This window comes from Coregonus clupeaformis, chromosome 3 (assembly GCF_020615455.1).
Source record: "Coregonus clupeaformis isolate EN_2021a chromosome 3, ASM2061545v1, whole genome shotgun sequence".
Taxonomy (NCBI): domain Eukaryota; kingdom Metazoa; phylum Chordata; class Actinopteri; order Salmoniformes; family Salmonidae; genus Coregonus; species Coregonus clupeaformis.
This window is the reverse complement of record NC_059194.1, coordinates 10,356,070-10,364,492: the sequence shown is the minus strand read 5'-3', so window position 1 is coordinate 10,364,492 and position 8,423 is coordinate 10,356,070. Positions and strand designations below refer to the sequence as shown.

Genomic DNA, 8,423 nt, shown 5'->3' with positions numbered 1-8,423 from the left:
TCAGTTATTTTAACATGACAAGTGATCCTGCGTACGCACCACTGAAATCCAGAACACCTCCCAAGGAGTGTTAATACGATGACTAAGTCCTCTAGGGAACTCCCTCTATGTCTATGGAATGACTACTACATTCTTAGAAAAAAAGGTGTTATCTAGAACCTAAAAGGGTTCCCAAAGGCTTCTTCAATTGTCCCCATAGGAGAACCCTTTTTGGTTCCAGGTAGAACTCTTTTGGTTCCAGGTAGAACCTTATTGGGTTTCAGGTAGAACCCTTTCCCGAGAGGGTTCTACATGAAACCCAAAAGAGTTCTACATGGAACCAAAAAGTGTTCTACCTGGAAACAAAAAGGGTTCTCCTATGGAGACAATTGAAGAAGCCTTTGGGAACCCTTTTTTCTATGATTTTATGGTGGCGCTGGGTGGACTGTAGAATACCGAGCATCACTACTTAATGGGAATACTGGGAGGTGTGAGAAGAGTGTGTGGAAGAGATGAGGGCCTTGACATCCAACTCAGGGCTGTGACCTCCAACTCTCTCTCCTTTGGAGGAGGATGCTTTGTTGCGCTGCCTGCTGACTAGTTTCCTGTGCTGGCTGGGTGTTATTCATTTAATTTGTTGGGAGTTTCCACGTTAAGCGCTTGTTTTTCATCCTCTCCTCTCTGTAATGGAAATACCCGTCAGCCCCTGGAGCAGCAGATATACAGTTGAAGTCTGAAGTTTACATACACCTTAGCCAAATACATTTAAACTCAGTTTTTCACAATTCCTGACATTTAATCCTAGTAAGGATCACCACTTTATTTTAAGAATGTAAAATGTCAGAATAATAGTAGAGAGAATGATTTATTTCAGCTTTTATTTCTTTCATCACATTCCCAGTGGGTCAGAAGTTTACATACACTCAATTCGTAGCCTTCCACAAGCTTCCCACAATAAGTTGGGTGAATTTTGGCCCATTCCTCCTGACAGAGCTGGTGTAACTGAGTCAGGTTTGTAGGCCTCCTTGCTCGCACATGCTTTTTCAGTTCTGCCCACATATTTTCTATAGGATTGAGGTCAGGGCTTTGTGATGGCCACTCCAATACCTTGACTCTGGCGAACACCAAACGTGTTTGCTTATTTTTTTCTTTAAGCAGTTGCTTTTTTTCTGGCCACTCTTCCGTAAAGCCCAGCTCTGTGGAGTGTACGGCTTAAAGTGGTCCTATGGACAGATACTCCAATCTCCACTGTGGGGCTTTGCAGCTCCTTCAGGGTTATCTTTGGTCTCTTTGTTGCCTCTCTGATTAATGCCCTCCTTGCCTGGTCCATGAGTTTTGGTGGGCGGCCCTCTCTTGACAGGTTTGTTGTGGTGCCATATTCTTTCAATTTTTTAATAATGGATTTAATGGTGCTCCATGGGATGTTCAAAGTTTCTGATATTTTTTTATAACCCAACCCTGATCTGTACTTCTCCACAACTTTGTCCCTGACCTGTTTGGAGAGCTCCTTGGTCTTCATGGTGCCACTTGCTTGGTGGTGCCCCTTTCTAGTGGTGTTGCAGACTCTGAGGCTTTTCAGAACAGGTGTGTATATATACTGAAATCATGTGACAGATCATGTGACACTTAGATTGCACACAGGTGGACTTTATTTAACTAATTATGTGACTTCTGAAGGTAATTGTTTGCACCAGATCTTATTTAGGGGCTTCATAGCAAAGGGGGTGAATACATATGCACGCACCACTTTTCCGTTATTTATTTTTTAGAATATTTTGAAACAAGTCATTTTTTTCATTTCACTTCACCAATTTGGACTATTTTGTGTAGTGCGTACGGCCCAGTACATCACTAGGGCCAAGCTTCCTGCCATCCAGGACCTACAATGAGGGAAAAAAGTATTTGATCTCCTGCTGATTTTGTACGTTTGCTCACTGACAAAGAAATTATCAGTCTATAATTTTAATGGTAGGTTTATTTGAACAGTGAGAGGCAGAATAAACACAAAAAAATCCAGAAAAACGCATGTCAAAAATGTTATAAATTGATTTGCATTTTAATGAGGGAAATAAGTATTTAACCCCTCTGCAAAACATGACTTAGTACTTGGTGGCAAAACCCTTGTTGGCAATCACAGAGGTCAGACGTTTCTTGTAGTTGGCCACCAGGTTTGCACACATCTCAGGAGGGATTTTGTCCCACTCCTCTTTGCAGATCTTCTCCAAGTCATTAAGGTTTTGAGGCTGACGTTTGGCAACTCGAACCTTCAGCTCCCTCCACAGATTTTCTATGGGATTAAGGTCTGAAGACTGGCTAGGCCACTCCAGGACCTTAATGTGCTTCTTCTTGAGCCACTCCTTTGTTGCCGTGTTTTTTTGGTCATTGTCATGCTGGAAAACCCATCCACGACCCATTTTCAATGCTCTGGCTGAGGGAAGGAGGTTCTCACCCAAGATTTGACGGTACATGGCCCCGTCCATCGTCCCTTTGATGCGGTGATGTTGTCCTGTCCCCTTAGCAGAAACCCCCCCCCCAAAGCATAATGTTTCCACCTCCATGTTTGACGGTGGGGATGGTGTTCTTGGGGTCATAGGCAGCATTCCTCCTCCTCCAAACACGGCGAGTTGAGTTGACGCCAAAGAGCTCGATTTTGGTCTCATCTGACCACAACACTTTCACCCAGTTCTCCTCTGAATCATTCAGATGTTCATTGGCAAACTTCAGACGGGCCTGTATATGTGCTTTCTTGAGCAGGGGGACCTTACGGGCGCCGCAGGATTTCAGTCCTTCACGGTGTAGTGTGTTACCAATTGTTTTCTTGGTGACTATGGTCCCAGCTGCCTTGAGATCATTGACACGATCCTCCCGTGTAGTTCTGGGCTGATTCCTCACTGTTCTCATGATCATTGCAACTCCACGAGGTGAGATCTTGCATGGAGCCCCAGGCCGAGGGAGATTGACAATTATTTTGTGTTTCTTCCATTTGCGAATAATCGCACCAACTGTCTCACCAAGCTGCTTGGCGATGGTCTTGTAGCCCATTCCAGCCTTGTGTAGGTCTACAATCTTGTCCCTGACATCCTTGGAGAGGTCTTTGGTCTTGGCCATGGTGGAGAGTTTGGAATCTGATTGATTGATTGCTTCTGTGGACAGGTGTCTTTTATACAGGTAACAATATTAGATTAGGAGCACTCCCTTTAAGAGTGTGCTCCTAGTCTCAGCTCATTACCTGTATGAAAGACACCTGGGAGCCAGAAATCTTTCTGATTGAGATGGGGTCAAATACTTATTTCCCTCATTAAAATGCGAATCAATTTATAACATTTTTGACATGCGTTTTTCTGGATTTTTTTGTTGTTATTCTGCCTCTCACTGTTCAAATAAACCTACCATTAAAATTATAGACTGATCATTTCTTTGTCAGTGGGCAAATGTACAAAATCAGCAGGAGATCAAATAATTTTTTCCCTCACTGTACACAAAATAGTCCAAACTGGATTTGTTGTTGTTATTCTGTCTCTCACTGTTCAAATAAACCTACCATTAAAATTATAGACTGATCATTTCTTTGTCAGTGGGCAAATGTACAACATCAGCAGGGGATCAAATACTTTTTTCCCTCACTGTATGTCCATTACATGAAATCCCAATAAAAATCAATTTAAATTACAGGTTGTAGTGCAACAAAATAGGAAAAGCGCCAAGGGGGATGAATACTTTTGCAAGGCACTGTATGTAGTTTTAAGTCGCATGGTGAAACTATATTTCTACATTGTTTGATTAACCATTATTAACTGACAAGTAATAGGACCTATTTTAGGCTCTCCTCGTAGAGAGAGCTTGGCACTGTGTTTATATGAGAGAGGACCACGCCCATCCTCAGGGCCCTCCCCCTCCTCCTACGTTTAAAGTGTGTTCAGAGTGATAGCCTCAAGGAGCCCTCAGACAAAACATACCAGCCACAAGGGTTTTACACTGCCTCCTAAGATCCATATATAAACCAGCTCACTAGAGCACAGAGATATATAGAAGAATCAAGGGAAGAGTGACATTTTACTTCCGTGGACTTGGAGTCTTCAGAGTTAACAGGTTTGTTTTGCTGAGATCTGAGGACACTTGTTGGAGAAACATTTCTGAACTTGGCACCACACAGCACAGCCTTTTGAAAAAATGGCACAAAGACAGAACTCCGACAAAGACCCGACTGTTGAACTCTTCATAAAGGTCAGTATTGTGTTCATCCTTTAGTTTAAGAAAATAGTCATTTGTATTAATTCTAACACACCGTCTATTTCAACAATATGTGAAAAGATGTAAATGGTGTGATGATTGAAATACAGAAAAACGTACCTCAAAATTGCTTCATGTGAAAGCAAATGAAATGGACAAGATGTAATGTAAAGCTTCAGCCACTTCAGCCATAGCCTCTATTTCAAAGAATGGCTCAATGCTTGTAGTGTTGTGTTCGGGATGGGTAAACACTGGCATCTGAGCAAGATTTGACGTTCAATTAACAGCACTCTGAGAGGCTAGTGTGTGTGTGTGTGTGTGTGTGTGTGTGTGTGTTTGAGTGAGTGTGACAGTGAGAGTAGCCTTTATCACTGTGTAATGACGCCAGACACTGGAGGCCACCTTATCACCACACGCCCTGGAGGAGGAGGCAGCACACTGGGAACCCCTGGCCCCCCGCTGAAGCAAACACACACACACATACACACTGACACATACATGCATGCTCTAACCACATATGCACATTCACACAACGGAAAAAAGGTCGCAAATAAGTAGATATGGATTGTATCTATGTAAAGTTATATACGTGCATAATGGTACATATTTACGCACACGCACGCACACACACACACACACACACACACAATCCTTTTGCGTACAACAGTGAGCGAACCATCCCATTTATTTATCCATACCAGAGGTAGAGCAGCGTAGGTGGGTCTGTAATCAGACTCTGTTGTCATATAATGTGCTATAGGTGTGCACTGAGGGGAGTGGATGTCCATTTCTGTTGGGTTCCTTTCCAACTCAATGCCGGCTTTTCCTCTCAAGTAGCAGTTCCTAAAATAACCCAGCCAGTCCCAACACTACAAGTGTGTGTATTTGTGTCTTTGGTCATGACATGAGATTAATATGAATTGCATGATAGGGTTGGAGATCAGGACTTACTGTAATGGATTACATGGACAATGTCAACATCAACCTTTGGAATTTGGAAAGGGCTCCCTATCTTATGTGTGACCATGTGTCTTCTGTGTTTGAGGAGTTATCGTATATTGCTGTCTGTGAAATAAACTACCACTAAACTAGCCTGGTCCCAGATGTGTTAATATATTGTCTTGCCAACTCCTATGGTCATTGTTTGGTGTGACAATGACCCTAGGAGTTGGCAAGACAGCACAAACAGATTTGGGACCAGGCTATAACCTAAACTCAATAAATAATGCTGCTTATCTTTCAGGCTGGCCACGATGGACAGAACATGGGCAACTGCCCCTTCTGCCAGAGGCTCTTCATGGTCCTGTGGCTAAAAGGAGTCAAGTTCACCGTGACAACCGTCGACATGAGGAAGTAAGCCCCCCGCCTCCCTGGCCTCCCGCCCTTCCACTTCCTGTGCATCTGTTTAAAGGTCTCCTCACACATGGCTCTATAAAGAGTTCAGCAAGAAACCAAACTGTTTAATAGGGTAAAGTAATGGGGTGTGATACAGAGAGGTGATAGAGGGCGGAGCTTGAAAGGCTAAAGCATTTGCAGAATGGACAAAGAGCTCTGTGTAGAATTGAACAAACATCTTTTCTTAATCTATTCCCTTTCTTGTGTGAGTTTCTCAGGCACATTACCGGTGAGCAAATAAGATCAGGAAACGTTGACAGGATGCTGATAATTGAGTGATTGAGAAAACACACAACATGTACCCTTTAAGCTAGCCACTCCCATGCCAGTGTGTTTCACCAACTGAATCATAGGCATTGTTGGAATCATTAATCGAAACATGGCTTGATAACCTTTGTGTTCGTTGTGATTGTGCCGCTGAATGATTAAGCATGGTATCTATTTCTATAAAGCTGGAATGATCCCATATATGAACATGTCTACTCCCTTTCTTTCTTCCTACCCTTTGCCCACCTCTCCACCCAACCCTGCCCTGGTACACTCTAGGAAACCAGCAGAGCTGAAGGATTTGGCACCTGGGACCAATCCTCCGTTCCTCCTGTACAACGGCACCCTCAAGACAGACTTCATCAAGATCGAGGAGTTTCTGGAACAGACATTGGCCCCTCCCAGGTAAAGTATTATTATATTAAAGAAAAAGTGAATGGCACTAACCTTCTTCAAACAAACTCATACTCCTCTCATCCTCCTCCCTTCAGGTATCCACACCTTAGCCCACTCAACAAAGAGTCCTTTGACGTGGGCGCTGACATTTTCGCGAAGTTCTCCGCTTTCATCAAGAACAGCCCAGCCAACAGTACTTGTAAGTAAAGTTTCAGTCAGTCCACATTCATGTTTAAGATTAGACCATGTCTTATAAGGCAATGGAAAATATGACAATTAAAAGTACTCAACGGAAATCCAACAATGCCCATGATTCAGTTAGTAAAACACACTGGCACTGGCGTATGCCTTAATGAAATGCTGGTTTGATGTGAATTTTAGGGCCCGGCCCAAGCTTACTCCTGGACTGAAAAGCATGCTCAATGCAGAATCTCAACTGAAAGTACTTTTTTATCCATAAGGAATACCTCCAAAGCTCCAGACCTATCTGACATACATGCCTGTGTCTCTCTAAATCCATAGTCCATGAGAAGGCGCTGCTGCGGGAGTTCAAGCGCCTGGATCTCTACCTGAACTCCCCCGTCCCTGAAGAGATTAACCACAACTCCAGAGAAAACATTCTCGTCTCCAAGAGGAAGTTCCTGGATGGCAACCATCTCACCCTGGCAGACTGCAACCTGCTGCCCAAGCTGCATGTCATCAAGGTGAGACAAATTGGCATATGACATAAACAGTTTGGAATATTAATATTTTCTGTTATTAGGCATGTCTTATGACTGTAGTACACAACCTATGCAATGACAGGGCCCATCCTTACTTTCTAAGTATAACTCCATTTTGAACCATTGGGAATAAACATTCTCAGCCCTTATTCTCTATTCTACATTTCTTTAATAGTGTAATATGACTATTATTGTTTATAGTGTCTCACAATTCAAATGTTTTGCAATGTATTTGGATTTATGTGATAGATTGCTGCCAAGAAGTACTGTGACTTTGACATCCCGGTCCAGTTCACCGGTGTATGGAGGTACCTGAACAATGCCTACGAGAGGGAGGAGTTCAGTCAGACCTGCCCTGCCAACATCGAGATCGAGAAGGCTTACCTGGACGTAGCCAATAAGAGGCAGTAAACCTATAACCAATCTTTAGCCAACAATTACACAATCATTACACAACTATTACACAACATGTCCTCTTTTACTGTTACCATGGAAATTGTAACTCATTCACAAAACATTAAGGAATTTTGGGAGGGGCCAGCAATCATTATTGAAATATCTCAAGCCAACTGTTTAAAAATCGACATTTATAAATTCCTGCAGGAGGATGCCAATAGGCATTCTAGAAATCAAAGTTCACAAAGAGACCCCCTCCTGCTTAAAGTGCATTATGTTAATTAGGCACTATAGGGCATGCGCAAGATGAACCACAATGCCATATGTTTTACAGGCAGTGTAATAGTAAGCTGCTACAGTAACTAAGGTCTATGTATGAAGTCAAGTACCGACTATTTATTTCATGTAATTATACTGGCAAATTTCATTATATGCCACACTAAATAGGCCAAGTGTGCAATTTGACTGTTTATCTAATTTAGTGAGTTTCTTTGTCCATAGTGTAAATATATATTTCTTACATGTTGTTTATGACCTGCACACCCATACCATAAGAATACATGAGTGTATTCTAATTATGTTAATGTGTGATTGAAACTAGTGATATAAAACCTATTGTGCATGGTTACCATTACCACTCAGAATATTAAGCTCTCACCAACAAGAATACAGTCAATTAGCATGTAAATACATTTTGATATCAGGAAAATATGTTTTACCATAATAGAGTACACCTGTTCAAACTATGATGTGAAAATAAATGTCTGACCCTTGAGTGTGTGTGTATGTGTGTATGTGTGTATGTGTGTGTGTGTGTGTGTGTGTGTGTGTGTGTGTGTGTGTGTGTGTGTGTGTGTGTGTGTGTGTGTGTGTGTGTGTGTGTGTGTGTGTGTGTTTGCTGATCATTTCAAAGCAACCCATATACAGTATTTGCAGTCAGTGATTTATGTGGTATGATTACACAAAATATTTATTTACTGTGCATTTCTAAATTTGTCAACTAAAATATAGTTGACGTCTAATTTTAGTGTTTAATAT

The 8,423-nt window shown here is 42.1% G+C and overlaps 1 protein-coding gene across 1 annotated transcript; it reads left to right on the top strand.

Annotated features, from left to right (window-relative positions):
- Positions 1–3,913: 3,913 nt before the first annotated feature.
- On the top strand, positions 3,914–8,160 carry LOC121540425 (chloride intracellular channel protein 2). The gene is made up of 6 exons (XM_041849290.1): positions 3,914–4,203; positions 5,453–5,562; positions 6,151–6,276; positions 6,363–6,466; positions 6,790–6,971; positions 7,239–8,160. Exons 1-6 carry the CDS (start codon positions 4,150–4,152, stop codon positions 7,398–7,400), a joined length of 738 nt encoding a protein of 245 aa, XP_041705224.1. The 5' UTR covers positions 3,914–4,149; the 3' UTR covers positions 7,401–8,160.
- The last annotated feature ends 263 nt before the right edge of the window (positions 8,161–8,423 follow it).

Coding starts and splice junctions, on each gene's coding strand:
- LOC121540425 (XM_041849290.1), top strand. CDS start 4,150: ATGGCACAAAGACAGAACTCCGACAAAGACCCGACTGTTGAACTCTTC. Junction 4,204..5,452: donor CTGTTGAACTCTTCATAAAG/GTCAGTATTGTG, acceptor CTTATCTTTCAG/GCTGGCCACGATGGACAGAA. Junction 5,563..6,150: donor ACAACCGTCGACATGAGGAA/GTAAGCCCCCCG, acceptor GGTACACTCTAG/GAAACCAGCAGAGCTGAAGG.